Source organism: Gavia stellata, chromosome Z, assembly GCF_030936135.1.
Source record: "Gavia stellata isolate bGavSte3 chromosome Z, bGavSte3.hap2, whole genome shotgun sequence".
NCBI classification, from domain to species: Eukaryota; Metazoa; Chordata; class Aves; order Gaviiformes; family Gaviidae; genus Gavia; species Gavia stellata.
Window position 1 is genome coordinate 9,557,055 of NC_082637.1, and position 19,258 is coordinate 9,576,312.

The 19,258-nt window shown below is 44.8% G+C and overlaps 1 protein-coding gene across 47 annotated transcripts in view; it reads left to right on the top strand.

The window, feature by feature from the left end:
* Window positions 1-19,258, top strand: part of CELF4 (CUGBP Elav-like family member 4) — a 685,725-nt gene that overhangs the window by 631,258 nt on the left and 35,209 nt on the right. For all 47 annotated transcript variants that reach the window (XM_059834415.1, XM_059834375.1, XM_059834395.1 and 44 more), the window contains 2 exons: window positions 7,421-7,568; window positions 12,659-12,808. In XM_059834415.1, coding sequence (XP_059690398.1) covers window positions 7,421-7,568; window positions 12,659-12,808 — 298 coding nt within the window. The remainder of the gene's footprint in view (window positions 1-7,420; window positions 7,569-12,658; window positions 12,809-19,258) is intronic.

Below are 19,258 nucleotides of genomic sequence, written 5' to 3' on the forward strand. Positions count from 1 at the left end.
TTTTGTATGCAGCTCAAGGCAAGTCAGGTTTCACGGCTCCCTAAAGTCCCCAGAGCCCCTGTACTAATTTGTTTCAGGTTTTTTGGATTGTTTTAGGTTTTTTTTCTTTTTAGCAATATCTTCCCATACTCATTTACCTTCCCCTTTTAGGGGGTAATTATTTATTTTAGTTCACACATGTATAGGGCACCAGCCCTTTTTGTTGTCAGGTTACTGTGGATCTACGTCAACTGTAGCTGTTTCTGCAGTCTCAGTTAAGGCCAGCTTGAGGTACAGATCTGAACTCAGCCTGGAGAGAAGGAGACTGATGCTAGGTGGCACCATCTTTGATTTGCTGCCGGTCAAGAACGAACATGCAGACACACACTCCAGCTCAGAGCAGCACAGCACTCCTTCTTAGACCCTGGTAAGCGGTGGGGTGGCCAAGTCCAAAATCATGAGCAGTAAAAATCAAACCAGACTATGAATGGTGGTAGTATAGTCCTGGCCCAAATAAGAAACAGTGGCAAATGTTTCTGCAGGTCTTCTTTCTATGAAGAAAGTGGCAAGTAGTTAGCAACTATCTCATGTCACTGCTGCCCCACCATGCAGAAAAGGAAACATGCACAGATCGAAAATGGTTGGGAAAGCGGGAAAACGCAGAAGAGCAAAGCAAGAACAAAGGAAGGAGCCTTGGAAATTGACAGATACTGTATAAATTATTTAATTTTTAAATTATTTAAAATAAGATCAAACTCATAAATCAAGTTTGCATAAAAAATGGGGTGGGAGTGTTAGCCATGGTCTCCTGGCCAAATTCCAGCCGGGGGATAGATTGCATCCTGCAGCAGGGGACAGGCATAGAGTTAGTGAGTAAAAACGGATAGATGGGTACAGGGGCAACACAGGCAATGGTAACATTTGCTCTCCGGCCTGGAGCAAGTCCTTTCCCATCAGTAAATCCCAGCTCCCCTCACTCTGAAAAACTACAAATGGCTGCAGCTCCTGAACTGCAGACAAAAACTGCAACAAATATGGGAACATCCAGCACTGCATAGCGCTCAGTCATCATCATAAGTGGTCACCTTGGGAAGTTAGGGCAGCAGTGACTACCATGCTGACCATAAAAGCCTAGGTGCCCCCCTCTGCCTCCCTGTCCCACCTCCTGTGGAGATGAAAGGATATTTCTGCTAAATGATCTGAGGTAGTGCTGAAGGGAAGAATTGCTTCTTCCAATATTTATTCAATTCATACTGTGAAATTATTTTGGAAATACACTTAAAAAAATTCAGCTAGCCCTATGAAATCAGGGAAAAAATACTGAATATAGACTATCTTCTGCATATAATGGTTATTATATTGAAATGACCAAAATGGGACAGTGTATTTGGTAAATACTACCTGTTATGCAAATCACTTGTTCTGATCCGTTCCAGAAAAGGAAGCTATTTTGAAGCCATAATACTTTGTAGCAGGGCTAATACCATATTTCTGATTATCGCCTCCCTGGTAATACAGAAATAATGAACACTCAGATTTGGGATCTATATACTTTTTTTTTTTCCTTAGGTTTTGGGGGTTTTCTACAGTTCTCAGGAATTTAGAAATCCAGCTATTGTGTATCAGGCTTCGGAAAGTCATTAAGACACATGAATCCAGGTGTTGCACATTTGTTTAGTTTTTTAAAATCTTAATTAAGTGAAATTATTTTTTTTCAAAGCAGAAATTCCTGTTTCCAAGAAGACATTAAAAAATGTCTCAAGGACCATTCTGATTTTTTTACAGAATATTTTCTGTTTGTTTGAAGGCTTGGGAAATATTTTGGTTTTATTTCCCAATGGCCAGTTAGGTAAAACAGACGTGAATTTGTCAATTCTGTGATTTTACCAAATATAAGTCCTCTTACTGCTTGATTGATCACTTTACTTACCTCTTTCTATCACAGGGATACCGTGAGGATTAATTAGCTAAGTGTTTGTATAGATCATTAGAGCTGGGAAGCGTGGGATGCTGTTATTACTTTTATTATTATTACTGAATGAAGAATATCAAAAGTAAAAAAAACCCATGTGGTTCAGAGACAAGGATAGAACATAACACTGAAAAAACTGAGAAGGTCATCAGATCATTCAGAGTAAGCCTTCTCCAAGGGCAATGATCATGCTATTTCTAAAAGAATGCATCAGAAGTAATCCTTCTCTCTCCTCTTCCCCTTCTTCAGTTTCACATGTATTTCTTTGCGGGACTGGGGAAGGCAGGTTGGACCATCCTTGTCCTATTTCTAGCAGGAGGTTTTGGCCTTCAGTAAGTCACTTCATCTCTCTGTGCATCTGTTCCTCCTGTAAGAAAAGGACAATATTTCCTTTTGTTGAGTGCAGTTGCACGACCCTGCTCTCTAACAGTCACTTGATGCCAGAGACAGCCATCCCATTCCCAACCTCGTCTCCGGCCACATGTCCTCACCCCACACCACTAGACTGACAGTTACCACACAGGGAACCACTTCTGGGAGGAAAACCGGGAGTAAGCACTGCGGTTTTGTGCTGTGTGGCTAACGCTCTGCTGGTGTTGCTTCCGAGCTGGTGCTTGGCAGCATCAGGCATGCATCTGATCTGGTGCAAATGTAGCAGCAAGACGTGGAGAGGGAGACATGTATTGGCAAGCTCTTGCTTTGACGCATCCATGCTGCAAAACTGCATCCTTTGCTGGTTTTTGTCTTCATCTCCCATGCTAGGATAGGATGGATAAGCCTGTGGAGGTGCCTATCCATCCACTGATGACAGAGCTGGCTATACTTGAGGTAGCAAAAAGGCAAGTGAGATGAATCCTCCCATCTCTCTCTGTTGACCAGCCATCACTGCCACCTCTCCCCATACTTTGGATGGCCTTACCAGTGTCTCTCCAACTGCCCCAACAGTTCTCAAGCTTGGGATGGGGACTGCAGGCTCATGGCTCTTGAGGTGCCCAGTTTGGTAGCATCTCCTTGTCTCCTCAGAAGATAAATATTTCAGCAATAGTAAAGGCCAAGTTGGAGGAAAGAGGGAATGAATCTTTAAAATTGGACGGGAAAAAGCTCTAAATGCTGAGGCAAAGATCGTGCCAAGGAAGTAAGAGAAGCAAAAGGAAATACATCCTTTCAGCTGAGGAAGGGAAAAGCTCCTCTCTGTCCCCTTGGATCAGCCTGAGATAATAAGGCTGCTGCCTTTCTGATTAGTGCTCTGTGGCCCCAACCAAGGCAGGGAAAATCTGCATTTCAAATGGCATATTTTAAAGTACACAATACCCAGGGGCCCTGCTGCTATTGATTTGCCTCTGGTGGGGTCACTGCCTCACTTTCTACAGCTTTATTAACTGGGACCATACACTGGGCCTCTTTCAAAGTGAAAGTGGAGTGGATGGGACATTTGCCTTCATGGGGAGCTGGGGAAGAAGTGGGGTGACTTTTATTGGGAATGCCCTGGAGGTTTTGTACCGGAGACTGGTGACCCTTACAGGACTTGCCCTTCTTTTGTAAATATTCCTGGAGCCACCCTGGGGGGAAGGAGGTAGGTCTATGCTGTCAGCTTCTTTCAAGGTGACCGGGGGCCTGTCCTCCCACCCTGGGCAATGCTGCTGCACTTGGCTGGGCTGTGACCATCAGCTGCTGGGCTGGGAAGGACCCCTTCCCGTTCAACCTTTACCCCTGAGCACCTCCGACCAGAGATGGAAGGGCATGAGCGGGAAACAGCAGAAGGGTGGCAGGAGTGTTGTCAAGGGTTGAGATGTCCAGACATGGATGGGACATGGTTGGGGTTCCCTCTCTAGCCAAGGAAGCAAAGCCCACTATCTGGGTTATGTGGCTGTGTTCGGTTATGGGATGCTATATTCCTTCCAGCTCTGGAGGAGACCCCGGTTTACCCCACAGGCTGGCTCTGAAGGCTTCAGCAATGTGTGTGTCCTCTGGGTCATGAGCTACAGGGCTCTAGCTCATTTCACCATGCCAGGGGGTTTTCCAGGTGTCCAGGGCATCTTGGGTATGCCCAGTGCACTGAGCATAACAGAAATGGGGTGGCTGCTCCCTGCAGGATGCCTGCTGTAGCAGAAGCAACCGAACCTCATTTCCCACATCACAGGTTATGGCCTTATTTTTACTGCATTAGCTTTTTAACCCTAAGCTAAATTTAACATTTTTGCCCCTCAAGCTCCTAATTCAGTCTCTGTGGGAGTATGGCCAGTTTTAAGCAACTGTTTCACTGAAACCCACCAGGCTTTAGGTTGCAGACCCTGCAACTTCAGCACTAATCAGCAGATTAGGGATCATCTAGTTCTTCTCATAAGGAGAGAGAAAATACCTTCTTCTTTCTGACGGTCTGTGACAGAAATCCATAAATGACATTACACCGTAAAAAGGAGCATGCATGTGGCCAAACTATATTCCCCAAACATGCATCTTCCAGCTCAAATTTATAAGCCCTCTGAATGTGCAAGAAGCTGCACACTCAGACTACCTGGTTTGCAAAGCAGGAGGAGCACCTGCCATTGCGGAGTTAACTCTGAACAGCTTAGAGCCATCCATAAGCAGAAGAAGTTTCATAAGCCATAAATAATGTCACAAGTGATTGCCTAGCTCTGCTGAGTGCAAAATGGAGATTGTTTTTGGAGCAGCACAATCATTTGTACTACCATTGGCAACACGATATCTTTTAGATAGAGTCCTGTTTCTCTTGCAGCACAAGTGAAACACAAACGGAAAAAGGATTAACACTTTTCTTTTAAATGGTTGGGAACCAAGGTCCAAAAATATCTGCCGAGGGCCAAGTAAGGGGTGGGAATGATTTCATCTGACTGTTTTGGTACATGCAGCTGAACTGATCACCTGGGGCTCCACATGCAGTCAATAGGGAGAAACAAAGATGCAATTCATCTGCCCAGAGGCATTTGGGTACAGAAGAGAGAGATGAATCTTGGCCTAGACTCCTCTGCCTGTTATCACATCGACCGTAATAGGTGACCAGCTCAGAGGAAACCCCATCTGTCTTTAGTTTAATGAATCTGACAACGGGAAATGCCAAAAACGTAGTCCCCTGCCTGCCCCAGAAGGTCTCTGGTACAAACACCGGGCTGTTATCTGCCAGCCAGACTGACCACAGTACACACATGACCGTGTTTTGAGGTGGGTATTTTCATCAGCTCTGGTCAGCTTTGGAGAAACACAGAGAAAAGTAAGCAAAGGCCAGACTGGGACTGTCCCCTGCCCTTGCAACTGCGTCCATCTCAGAGAGATGCTACTTTGATCAGCAGCACTAAACAGGTCCTATAGGCACAGATCTTGGCCATCATTTCTGCAACCAGACAGTTATATCCTCAGCTGTCCCCAGGTGAAAATACCCGGCACAGAAAATGAGATATGGGTCAGCACAGCCAACGCTGGAGTCAATCCAGTGCTAAAGATGGATGGATTCCCCCTTCCTCATTCACTTCATTGGCATACTTACTAAAATCACCTGCTCATTGCCTCCTCTGGAGAATAAACCCAAACGATGCCTAGAAACAAATGTACTCCTTAAAGGGGAATCAGCATTGTGCTATAATGGAAAAGATTGTCTAATCACTCCATCAGTAATTACAAAGAACAGGATATCACTAATTAAAATGTGAAAGTGTCTTATGCAGGGTATAATAAAAAACAGTAATTAACAATTAAAGAGAAAGCCACCACCTTGCCACCAATCTGCATTAGGCTACAAAAAATAATAATACTCAACTCTAGTACAGTTCTTTTCATCTGTAGATCTGAAGGCACTCCTACGTGGGGAGGCAGGTACCCTGTGTCCCATTTTATCGCTGGAGAAACCAAGGGAAGTTTATACAACCTGTGCACGGTTATACAGCAGGTCAGTAGCCCTTTGGTCTCTTCACAGACGGTGACAAGGAATGGTTCACCATCTGAATGAGTGCAGTGATTTCAAGGATTTGTTTTAGTGTGTATATGTATGAACAGCTAATTTAGCTGATATTTCAATATTAAACCGAACAGTAGGGAACAGTCTGTTCCTTGCCATGACTTTTGAGGTCTGTTTAATGCTGAGAAGCGTATCCAGTGTGCTTAAACAACAGCATCAGAGGGTGATTTCCTGATGGGAGAGAGAGTGAAATCACAGAGAGCAGCAAAATAGAGGTACTCTAATTCTGGAGACAGCAAAGAAATGAGTCACTTCTAAAATCACTACAGAAAAACAGTTTCTTTCTCCACTATTATCATCAAGTCACACATTACCAGAGGCTGGGGAATGAACAGAGTGAGGTTTCGCTCTCTGCTCATCTTCTTTCCCCCACGCTTTCTCTAAGCATCCACCACCGGTCACTAGTGGGGCTTGGATACAGACTCAGAGGTATCTCATCTGGCTCTTCGTACAGCTCCAGGGAAGGGGACAAGAGGCAGCTTCAGCCCAGCTGCTTTCTCCTTCACACCAGGAGCATTTTAGAAGCCCACTGCAGCCATACTGTACACATGAACTGCAACAACTGTGTGCTAGGTTCAGAGTGTAAAATAATGACAACAAAGTGTTTTTAATATAAAAAGCATTTCCAGCATGCATAACCATTCATCACCCTTCTACTCCAAAATTTTTACCCCGAAATGCCTGAAAATACAGCCCGGGTTCCTCATTTCTGCCTTTTGTAGGTGGCCTGAAAGAAGCAGCATTTTGATCACTTTGCGGAAAAAAAAATAAAATAAGGAAGTCATCCCAGATCAAAACCACAGAGAAGGGTTTTTCCCACTACACAGTATTAATCTTGTTAAAGTAGGGGAGCTCCCTTCTCTTGTATAGCTCTTCCGGGAGTATCTGCTTGGTTGTGTTGGAAATAGGTGCTGTAATCTGGTTAGAGGGTTTGGTCATGGTTTTGCTCAGTGCCCACCAGAGGCCTCCCAGCAGCATAAGAAAAAATTATTTTTGTCACTGACAGATGGAAACAAATCAAGTAATCCCCAGAGAACTAGCTAAGCTTGCTGCTCTGGAGAGGGGATCCCCTCTCCCCACTGCTCCATATATTCTGGTCTGCCGTCAGCAACTGCCAGTGCTTTCCCAGAGCTTTGCTACATGCAACATAAACCATGAAACCTCTCTGCTCAGGAACGTGTAAAGTCTTTGCCTTTCTCACCAGGGAAAGGCCGGGGAGTCAGAGGGCTGAGTCCAACTCATGGGAGACCTCCATATTGGGGAACACGTCATGGGGGTGGGGACCATAAAGACCCCAAGATGCAAAGAAGCATTTTGCCTCCGGTCCCTATAGTGAGAAGAAAGGCTAAGTCTGGGGGGTACCACAGTCATGGTGAGCTGACGTCTCAAACCAGAGGGATGCCTCAGGCCCCAGCCCATGGTCCCCATCCTGGTGCTGGTGCCGCAGGCTGCTCTGCCGGTGATCGCGTGATATTTTTTCCCTGCTCTCTTTGTTCCAGCTGATGCAGCAGCAAGCCGCGATCATGGCGTCGGTGGCACAGGGCGGCTACCTGAACCCCATGGCAGCCTTTGCCGCAGCCCAGATGCAGCAGATGGCGGCTCTGAACATGAACGGCCTGGCGGCCGCCCCCATGACACCAACCTCAGGTAAGGGGCTGGGAGAGGGTGAAGGGCAGGAAAATCCTGCCACATCCCAGAGGAGACCTGGCAGGACATGTTAGTTGACAGGTTCAATCCCCGTGGGAGCTTACTGAAATGTTGGTCTTGCTGGTAAAGGCCACCAAAAATGAGGAGTGGTGTCAACCAGATCATTTTGTGGTCTGGGAGAGGGGGAAAGGGGCAGGGAAAGGCTGTTGCTCCCTCTCCCAGGGCTGGGGCCAGCTGAGGATCAGCTTCTGTATCATGAAATATTTATAAGGGTAACGTCAAAGGGCTCCCCAGCAGTGGGCTGTTGGGCTAGCTGTGCCCCATGCCAAGTGGCACTCACTGGTGGGTGAGGAGAGCAAGAGGGTTGAGATCTACCAGAGCTGGGATGCAACGGGCTTGTTGGAGAGGAGGGAGGGTGCTGGCAGGGAATGAACTGGAACAGACTCTCAGCCATGACCCTTCCCTCTCAGCTTTATTCCTTACACAGCTTTCCTTTATCTCTGAGCACCCTCCAAGTGGCACAAAACATCCCCCAGTGACCTACACTGGTTTATTGGTGGTGCATATAGATGTCCAAGGGGTCAGTGTGGTGCTGTCACAGCCAGGCTGGTTCAAAGTCAAAATAAGGTTTGTGGTGAGATGCAATATCATTAACAAGATGAGTTATGCCTTTGGGACACATAAGCCTTTCCCCTTCTGTGAAACAGGACAGGAGGTACTCAGGGAAAACCTCTGGTGCTACCTGGAATCCAAGTGTTTGGTGAGAGGGTTTCTGGCTGCTGGACCAGAGACGGGTAGTCAGTGAAGGGCTGCCAGGATCTGGTTAGCCTGTGAGATGTCACAAGAAGTCCATGCTAGGAGCTGTGGTATATGATTCAGTGGGCAGAGAATTAAGCTGAGATAGAAACAGGACTGGCTTTCCTGGGGCTTGAAGCGCAAGGAAATCATTTGGGCATGAACAGGTCAAGGAACTAGCAGGACTGGTAGTCATGGAGTGGCATGTGGCCTAACAGCAGGGAAGTAGGACAGCAGGGAAAGTGGGGCCAAACCGTGAGAGGAAAGAAGTGAGAATTTGGAGAGCTTTGCAATATACCACTGAGCCTGGTAGGGGAGAAGAGGACTCAAAGATACGTCATCAGAGGACCATTTCTAAGAGACAGGTTGGGATAAAAGGGTCCCTGAGGTGACGCAGGTTGTTCGCATGAGAGGCACTGGGTATGGGACTGGGTATGGCTGAGAAACACTGGATGGCAGGGAGATAAGGCACCATAGCAGTGCAGGCTTGGGGGCTGTTCCTAATGGACTGAGTTCTGCTAACCTGTCTGCCAAAGAAAATCTCCACGTTCACACACAGCTTAGCATCTCTTTGCAACCTGTAGCTGGGAACAATGTCAGCAGCTGCTGGATCAGATACATATCTTTTCCTTTGCTTGTATTAGAATATGAGGGGGGGAAAAAGGGAGAAAAAGACAGACAGATCTCATTCCATGCGAACTTATGGAGAGCCAAGGAAAAGTGCTTGATTCAAAAGTCTTATACCACACATTTTGAAATATATGTTTACACAGCGATAAATGTATAAACAACAAGTCGATGGAGCTACTGCAAATCCAAATAGAAAAGTGGCTTAATTATATGTGCACCCTTTAAACCCGCTGCTGGAAAGATTATCATATTTGCATTAGCTAGATTTGTTTTGTGTTGGAGGGAGCAGAGAGAACGTCAAACAAAGACTGCCTGGAATTCAAATGCTCTCAGGGCCTGGAAAGCTGAATCCAGGCGGTGGTTTGTGATGGCCCCACCACAAAAGAGCACGAGCTCTTTTGCATATAAATAAGTCTTGAGAATGAGCGAGTTCTGTGACATAGGTGTGTAAATACCAGTACAACAGCCAAATTCTGTGCCTACCATGATATCCAGCACATGAAAAATATCCCAGCCCTTCTTCAGTGTAAGCTCTGCTCCTCTTCTGGTGTGTCCAGTGCCTTTTGGGGACTGTTAAACTCTTCTTGTCAGAATACAGGAGAGGAAAGCTCATGTTTTTTACATGCTTTCCAGAGCACCTATGACGGGTCATTATTGAAAATAAGATGTTGGTTTAGATGATCTCTTGATTTCTTTCATGGTGGCAGGTTTTGCACTCTCCTTATGACATATTTTCAATCATGGAGCCTATGTACTTTGGCATTATTGCAGATTTACCTTGAATGGGTAGCTTCCTTCATGAAAAACCTCTGTAATGGGTTGTGGAAATGTCCATTGACAATTATTCCTTGGGTAAAATGTTTAGAGTTTGAAACAACTCCTTGTATTACTACAACACTCACAAAGCTTGTGATAAGATGCACAGAAAATATTTCACATAACGTCTGAGCAAGCAAGCCTACAACACTAGCAGGGATTTCTGAGTAGCCAGGAGATATCTGAAGCCTAACGTGAATTCTCCTGCTGGGTTTTGTTAGCATTCAGAAAGCCAAATGGAAAATGATCATTCTGCTTCATAGCAGGATTTCCAGTCATTGAAGTATAACTTTGTTCTGACTTGGAATGAAAATGAAACATTTCAAAGTTCTCTGAAAAACAGGCATTAGAAAAAGTATTTGGAACACTGGAAAAAAAAGAAGTGTTTTGATCTTTCCTAAGCGAAAGAAAAATTGTGCTAGAAAAAGGATGCTGGTAACCCAGAAGTATTGGAGGTATTGGCTGAGCACAGTACCTCTGTGCTGGTATCTTCAGGCCTCCTCATCCACCTGATTTTCTGTGTATCCCGCCTCTAGGAAAGTGGGTTCCTTGGGACATGGCCATGAGTTCATTCAGGCTCATGAGTTCCCATGGGACCTAGGAACTTAGTTTTGGATCCAGGCAAATCTAACAGACTAGAGACAGGATCCATCTCACCTGGCTTTAACTATACAAAAGTTAGGCATCTACTTTAAACTAGTCACCTGGCTTGCCTGCAGTCAATGGATTGCAGTAGGCAGTCCCAGTGGGTAATCCAGACCATAAAAATTTTATGCTGTTTGCTGGCATTTTGACAATTCCCCATCAAGAGTCAGGTTTAGCTCACACAACAATCCGTAATCGCAAGGCAATTACATTGACGTCTCTGAAAATTTGGTTCAAGTTTTGCATTTCTCCCATCATTGGTATAATCTGGGTGAAAAGTGGGTCTGCAGTGGGTCTGCCACTCTGTTAACCTCACAGAGGGCTTAGAAATTAAATTTCATTTAGGCTGGCTTGCTTGCTTGCTTGCTTGCTTCCTTCCTTCCTTCCTTCCTTCTCTTCTCTTCTCTTCTCTTCTCTTCTCTTCTTTTCTTCCTCCCTCCCTCCCTCCATGCTGTAAATCTGCACCTGGTGTAGCTGCAGCAAGAGATCTCAAACCAGGGACGAAATCCACAAATGGCATGCACCACCACCATTTGTTCTCTGTGGTGGCATTATGCCAGTTTTACTCCAAGTACAGATCTGACCTCTCCAGGGGTGTTCTTTATAAGAAGAAAATTAAAGAATTGCAATGAATATGCCTAAACTTCCTCAGACATGCACAAAATAGCAAGCACAAATCCCTTGCTGCAATTTTAGAAAAAAATTACTTCCATTGTCTATGCAAATAAAGGAGAGATCCAGAAAAGCAACTGAAATTTTAACTAGCCTTTGTGATTTGCAAGCTGATGGCATATGCTAAGAGCATTGCCTTTGGACTTCAGTTGCCACTGCTGGTTCCCTGTACCTCCACAGAGGACATTTTTAAAGGCCAACACCATTTAAATAAGCAAAGGGGAAGCAGCAGCTTGTCTGCTCAGGGTATAAGAAAAGAGCTGAAATATTGCCTGCTTTTTGGGCTACTCAAAACGGAACATATTAAAACACCTCATGCATCTGTATTGGCTTTCTTAAAGCACCAACACAGATTTAAGCAGTTGTTAAAATGTGTTACTGGACTAGCCCATCATGGAATGCTGCCATGTTAAAGTAAATTTCTGCAACTGGTTTAAAAAAGAGGTTACTGCAAAAATGGTGCTTTCAATCAGTAGTATACCCTGACACAGAAAGATGTTGCTGAAGGTAAGATAGTTTAACTTCCCACTCACAGCTAGCAAGAGAAAAATACAATTTCATACTTATTGAAAACTCATTTTTGGTCTCCAAAAACATTCTGACTATGTTCAAGAAGCACAGACTGCCCAGTCATTTTAAATATACATAGGAGCAGACAATGAGGTAGCAGAGGGATTTAATTCTCAGAAATTTAAGAATTCTCTACCAGTGGGTGACAGGATCCCACCCAAAACATAAAGACTAATTTGTTCTTCTGAAATAGCAGCATTACAGTCCCCCCAGGACAAGTCTAGGAAGAAGGGGAGGAGTAGGATTGCATGAAAGAAACAAATCTAGCCCAAATGTTGCCCCTGTTGAGTGTGAGATCTTTGCTAAAACTTCACGAAGTCAAGTTTGGGTCAAACAGTGACACTAAAAGAAAAGTATCACTGGCTGCCTTTGGGCTACAAATCAACTTGCCAAACCTTTTAAGGATCCCTGATGCTGAGAAAGTTCAGAATGAGTTTGTATGTGAAATGTGTATTCATGAGAGAGTGCAGACAGAGTAGTCCTGGAAATCGGTACGCCCACAAAGCTGACATCTGCAAAGAGAAACTGAGAGGAACTGCTGTAGAATGGTGGGACTGAGAATTTGCTTCTGGTGCTAGATGATATCTAGGAAAGAAATGTCTGCTTATTTCGCAATTTAAACAGGTAATACCCGAGGGAGAAAGTTGAGGAGGAAGGGTGATATTTCTACAGTTTTCTATTGCTTGATGTTAGCAGTGGATCTAGTCTAGAGACCGTAGTTGCCAAACAAAAGCTTCATTCTGTTGAAGAAAGTTTTGCAAGCCTTTCTTAAGTGCTTTCCAAACAGAGGAGCAACGGCAAGCAGTCCCTTTCTTTGCACAACAGCTTGGGAGATTTTTCATTTCTTGGATTATCAGAAGGATTCTGTGTGGTGGTCACAGCTGTTGTGTCAGCAGTTTTCTCCATGTAGTTATTGCTTCCAGCACTCACCAGCTCTGATTTTGTGTCTTCCCTACTTGCAGGTGGAAGCACGCCTCCTGGCATAACTGCACCAGCTGTGCCTAGCATCCCATCTCCAATCGGGGTGAATGGTTTCACTGGCCTCCCGCCGCAGGCTAATGGGCAGCCCGCCGCAGAAGCTGTGTTTGCTAATGGCATCCACCCTTACCCAGGTAAGCCAGACCAGTGCTGTGCCCACCACCTGCTCCTTCAATCTTGGGGAGATTGTCCACATCCACAGGCTTTGTCTAGCATAAGCCACCTCAGAAGGATTATAGCCCACGACATCAGGGCTCACTCAGGCTTTGGTGTACTTAGGTCTTACCCAGCTACAGTTGTTAAACACTTAAATCTGATAATAGACATCAAGGGCATGTTGGAGGTGGAAAATTCTTATGCTGAATACTTGAGTGCTCATCTGCTGGATGACTTGTCTGGTGAACACAATCAGGACACCCAGCACGTTTTTTCGCTTTAGCTAAAATTTGATCTGAGGCCTGATCAGTTCACGCTGGCAGATCTCCTAGCAGTACTCCCAAGGGTCTTGACCCTGACTAGCCCTGAAGGAGCTGTGCTAAGCCTGTTTGCATCTCCTAGCACCCACCATTGGTATGTCCTGCTGGGATTCCCTTGCAGCCGCATGGCTCTGGAAGGACAAGTCCAGAGGGTTCACATGGCTGCTGACCCAAACTGCTCCATGCCTCAGACCATGTGCGCAGGCAGCGGGTGTTGGTCTCTGAAACGCTCACTGCATCCAAATCCTGTTGCCTTGCCAGGCCTGGAGACTGAACCTCTTTTAATATAACCACGGAACAGGCTCAGCTTCACCCCTTTGTGGCACACCATGAGAGAACTGCTGCTGGGATTCAGACTGTGACTAGCTCAAAAGATGCCAGCACTGGAGTGATTTTGCAAGCCCTGGCAGTCAGGGATGAATGAGGGAGGTTAAAGGATACGTACCTGCCTCTATATCTGTACTTACAAGTATAGGGACACTCTGAGGCTGTAATCACCATGAACTCAGGAGTTTACAAGGCCTTAATGTGCACCTACATTTTTTCAACATCCTCAGGATTTGAGATAGCCTTGTCCTCCAAGCTGTTCTTCTGCTAGGAAGACATTCTTTACCATTGCTGTACACATATTAATAATAGCAATCATAACAATAAAATTTTAAATAAATGTTACTAATTGATCCTAGCCACCAGCTGGCAAAGGAGTATTTTACCCTGGGGCACTCATAGATTGATCTAGTCTGTTAGGAAATCAAACACTGAGTCAGATGCTCCAGCCAAAAAGAGCACAAAACCCCTAAGAAAAAAAATTCTTTCGATCTCAGCCAGTACTGAAAACTCAGAAGATTCAGCATCACAGGGGACTTTATGAGCTACAAGGAAAAATATCACATAACGTAGAAATACAAAAGTCTTACCCAGTTACAGTTCAGACAATGTCACTGAAAAAAGCCACCCTGTGAATGCAGCAAAGGAAAGCCCAGAAATACCAAGAGTATTGAAAAATAATTATCATCCTCCCCACACACACTTTGTAAACATTTAGCCAGGAGTTCGACTTTAAGCAGAATTGAAAACAAGGGGCTTACTGCGCTAAAAGTTAGGCATGTATATACATGTTTGTAGCAGCTTAGAGGGATGGGGAGCTCTTGGAGGCTTACGGAAGCATCAGAAGATTTCAGGGAGCCCTTAGTATGCTCAGTGAGCTCAACCACAGCACCAAGAAAGCACACTGTCTTTAAGGTTATATAAGTATAGCCAACTGTTCAACTATCCATCTATCTAAGTATCTACCTATTTGCCAGTCTATCATGTCTCTGTTTATTCACCCATTTCTATGTGTATCTCTTTTTCTGGTTTATCTAGCTCCCCTTAGCTAATCTTTCATGTTCCATGACTGCAGATATCAGAGAAAAAGATGATCTTTCTAGATGAATCTTAATGACTTGAGCTTTTGTTACTATCTCCAACTACCCCATAATTAAAGAAAGCTTTCAGTTAGGTATTTCATCCATGATTATATAAAAGTCAATGGTCTTAATCTGATTCTTTCTGAGTTTTGGAGAGACTTGCTCAGCCAGCAATTCACAGTAAGTCCCTGCACAAAGACCAACAGCCTAACACACTGAAACACACCCTTTACTTTGCTGCAGGCAGAGAGGCTCCTTTCTGCTGGTAAAGCTGACATCCAAATAGTCTGCTTTGTGTAAAGTTTGGATTTACCTTGGTGCATCTTCAGCAATATATTGGTCTTTCTCGATGCTCAGTTTCCCCATAATTTAGTGACATCTTAAGTTATAGCAGAGGTGCAAAGGGAACAGTGGCAGGCCAAACCCTCACTTCTCATTTTACTTCTGCCTGTCCCCACTAGCAATGAAACCCTGCAAGCAATCCCCTTAGTAGCAGTTTGGGTGTAGGACACATCATGTGTTTGCTCCGTCTTATTCTCTTCCTTCTCATGAGCATTTATGCACTCTCCAAAACTTTACTCCTTGCCACAGGCTTTATTGAGGCCTGGAGCTTAGCAGCATTGAAAAAAAAAAGGATTAGACATTTATATGGGTAATGAGAATATCCACAGCCATATTAGACTGGATAAAAATGTAGAAAGGACACAAACCTTCATGCCATATGATATAAGCCAGCCACTAATTGCTTGGGGTTAGAAAGAAATTTTCATCACTGGGCAGCTTATTCCATCATTGCTCATTATGGGATTTTTTGCACTTTCCTCTGTAGCATTTGTTACTGGCACTGCCCTGTGGTTCTGCATGTCTGTGTTTCTAAATGCCAGGGTGGAAATAAGATATTAAAGCTGAGCATGCAATGGCACTAACATCATAGAGAAGAAAAGAACATGCCAGTCCCCATCCAAAGTCAGCATCTTCCAAACAACTTTCTTTTATGGTATATCTCTCATTCTGAAAGTGGCTAAGAATGCTGCAGTATTATGTACATAACCATAGTCTTGTATGGTTATGACTTGCCATATATTGTTTATAGCCTGAATTTTGCTCTCAGATACTCTTTCATACTCCACAAAAAACTCAAATGTGGGTTCACACCATTATATCCTGTAGCAGAATGTTCTTTGCTGCCTGAAAATAGCAAAACAGGACAATCAAAATCTGTAGAGGCATGACATCCACATCATTCAGACCCAAATAAATCCCATTAATTGCGCAGTTTGTCTACATGTCCACCTTTGTGTCTAGCTAATAATATATTTGATGCTGTATCTAAAGGACTCCAGAACTCCACAGTCTTTGCACTATAAAACCAGGTCCATATCATGTAATTGTATTTACTCTGTAGTTTCACTCTTTTTTTTCTGTCTTCCCCTGTGCTCTTTTTTTAAGATACCCTTTGTCTGGAGCAGGGACACACACGATATCACTTGAGTCAGACTACTGAACCATCCATGGCTTTGGGACAAAGGCAAGAGTAGTTCGAACGTCCCTGCTCACCAGGCCTCTGATCACAGCCCCAGTCCCTGCAGGAATTAGCTTTTTATGTGGCTCTGGCCAGGCTATGGATCCATGCAGTAGCACTGGAAAAGCATTCCTTGCAGGCATACACTTTGCAAGCCATGGTCTCACCTTCCCCAAGCTCAGCCAGTACATATTGCCTCACAGTGCACTTTTTGGCATGGACAGAATAACAAGGGAGTAAGTATTTCCCCTTCCACTAGTCTGAGCCCCTTTGGAGATCTGACCTTTTTGTGTATTAATGCCTGCCCTTTAGTCTTTCAGCCTGCAGAGCTATTGAACATGGCAATGTGTCACAACATATAGTGGGGACAAAGAGCATAATCTGCTGTGCCATGATCTTGTGAGTCACTTTGCAGCAGTGCAAGAGCATTTGCACTCCACATTAGCTGTAGTAACAGCAATTGCACTCTTCTGCCAAAGCTTCTTAGCCACCCAGAGCCCAGTGCCTCTCTTGTAACCGTGTGTGATGTACAATAACAGTGGAGACCATCTGCACTGGTTTCTGCCGCGTCTCACACCATCAGCACTCTGCTCTCCAGTAACAGGTCCTGCCCTACTGGATTGCATTATGAGACACTGGACAAAATGCTCGCTCCAAAAATAAAGCCTCCTTGGGAAGAGGAAGGGGAGGGAGAGATGAGAAAACAGGGAGAGCAACGGGCAGCAAAAAAGAGAGAGAAGGGATTGGCTGTCAAAGGATCAGTGAAATGAGGGAACTGAAAGGAGGCACAGAGCACAGCCCCCACAAAAGAGTGAGGATTGCTCTGTGGTCTTCTGCCCAGTGATGTGCCCAGGAAGAAACGGAAATACACCCATAGCATCCAACAGCTACCAAACAAACATTCCTCCTGGGCCAAGGGATGTCCAGCTTGACCAGAGCCAGGGATGGATCCAGTGGTATGGCAGTTTTGTGGACCCTCAAGTGGGGAATGTTTTCCAGGATGCTGAGTTCTTCAGTGCATTTGGTCTGGGCTTAAGTTGCTGAGGAAAACAAAAGCAAAATTCCCTCCGTTGCTTATAATACATTAAAAACCTGCAGTCTCATTTACTGTTCTCAGGCACACAGTGGTTCTGTTTCTGATTGCCCACCACTGCCAGGACTAGCTCTATCTCTCCTCTCTGCAGACACAGCACAGGTCCCCCCACTCCTTTTTCATTACACGGTGGGTACATCTGGCCTAGCAAGACAGCAAGCTGCACTTCGTACCCTATTTGGGGTCCAGCCCTCTCCAGTGAGGAGTAGCTGTCAGTATGAATGGGCAGCCAAGCTTTTATGCCCACATGTTTCCAAGCCACCACTGAGATTGGCAGTAAAGGTGTCCCCCACGGGTGAATTCCTGTGCTGTAGAAACTCATGTCTTAGGAACTGAACCGAGACCATCAATTCATTTTCCTTGACTCAACAAAGAGCTATCAGGCAGTAACCGATTTCACCCATTGCCAGCAGAGATAGGATTCAAAATCCATCTGTAATTATTATCATTACCCAAGCTAATTTTGTAGGGGAGGAGTTGCCGGCATGCTAATATGACAGCCTTATCTATTAGCTTGTCAATTAGCTAGCAGCACTGCTGATGGGCAGGCTGCTGCTCTGGACCAGTCAGTCCAGGATCAGTCCTGATCACGATAGACACCATCCAGTGGCACTGGGCAAGATCAGGGCTTCACTTGTGCAGGCAGAGAAAGGGACTGACTTCCCCCACCCCAGTACCCACCCTGACATTTCAGTCCTGAAAGATGTCAGAGAAGAACAGTTTAGAGAGGAGGTGAATCAGGAGAACAGAGAAAGAGTTGGCCTGTCTGCACCTGTAGAAGGTCCAGGATGAAAACCAAGACCCACAGCTTTCAGTCCAGACATACACCATGCCCTAGAAATGTACCTGGCTCAGCGGCCCCAAGGCTAAATTACTTAATCTGGGAAATCTTTGGCTCTATTGAGTTTGTCCACCCTAAATCTCTGGGTGAGAGCTTTCCTGTTCATATTTTGTATCAGCAGTTCCAAAACTGCAACAGAAAGCACCTGGTACATCATTATGACTAGGAAGCATTTATTTGACCCATTTGTAACAACCTGCCACGTGCCATAAACCACACTTACTGGTAAAATAAATAAGTGAACGAATGCACTCATTAAAAAAATAATAGCAAGTTGCCATCTTCAATTGTAGTCTAAGCTACTTTAATGATGCCATGTACTTCCAACGATCATGCTGCAGCACAATGAATGAGGTTGTTTAAGGCAGTTGTGGGAGCCTTTCCAAAGCCAAAGTGTTTTCTCCTCTGATCTGGAAGAAGGTGTAAATACAAATCAGGCTCTGTGCTGATGTTTTCAGAGTCATGTAAGTGAGTTAAGACCTTGAGCTTTACTTTCAAAGGTGGCTTAAACTAAGCTCCCCAAAAATATGGAGTTAAGTGCCTTAATAGCTTTTAAAACCTGACCCTGACTTAGGTGTTTATGGCCTTAGCAAAGGGAGGGAAGTCTGGTCCTGACTCTGCTGTTGTATTAGTATGTTACCTTGGCCAGCCACCTCCACCTCCCCTGCATTTCTGAGTCTTCTATGTCTTTCTTTCTTTGTCCACTGGAAGTTCTTCATTGCCAGACGCGACTCCTATTCTGTGTTTGAACAGCACCCATCTCAGCAGGGGCCTGATTAGGGATGGGGCTTGGAGGTGGAACTATTAAGAAAATAATAAAGATAATCCTGATTTCCAGGGGTGAACTGTATGAACTTTATAGTAGGCCCATATGTTGTCCCAAACAAGCATCTACAATATCTGGGGATGCTACTGAAAGGGCTTTTCCAACTAACAGGATGGAGCAGAGGGCACAAATGCCCTGGATTTCTTGGCTCCTTTGATGTGTAGAGGAAGGGACAGAGGAACAACATGTCTTTGACTGAGTGGTGTCCAGCCCCTAAATGGTGAAACGAGACTATAAAACACAGGATCAGTCCCTGTTTTCTGCCGGATCAGCACATTCTTTCTGTTATTGCAGTTATTGTTGTGTCTGAATACCTAATTAATTACAACAGTAAACGCTGGCTTCTTTAATCACAGCATCAGCTGTCCTAATCAATCTTAATAATATGGAATCTGTACTATGGCACCCATGAATTTT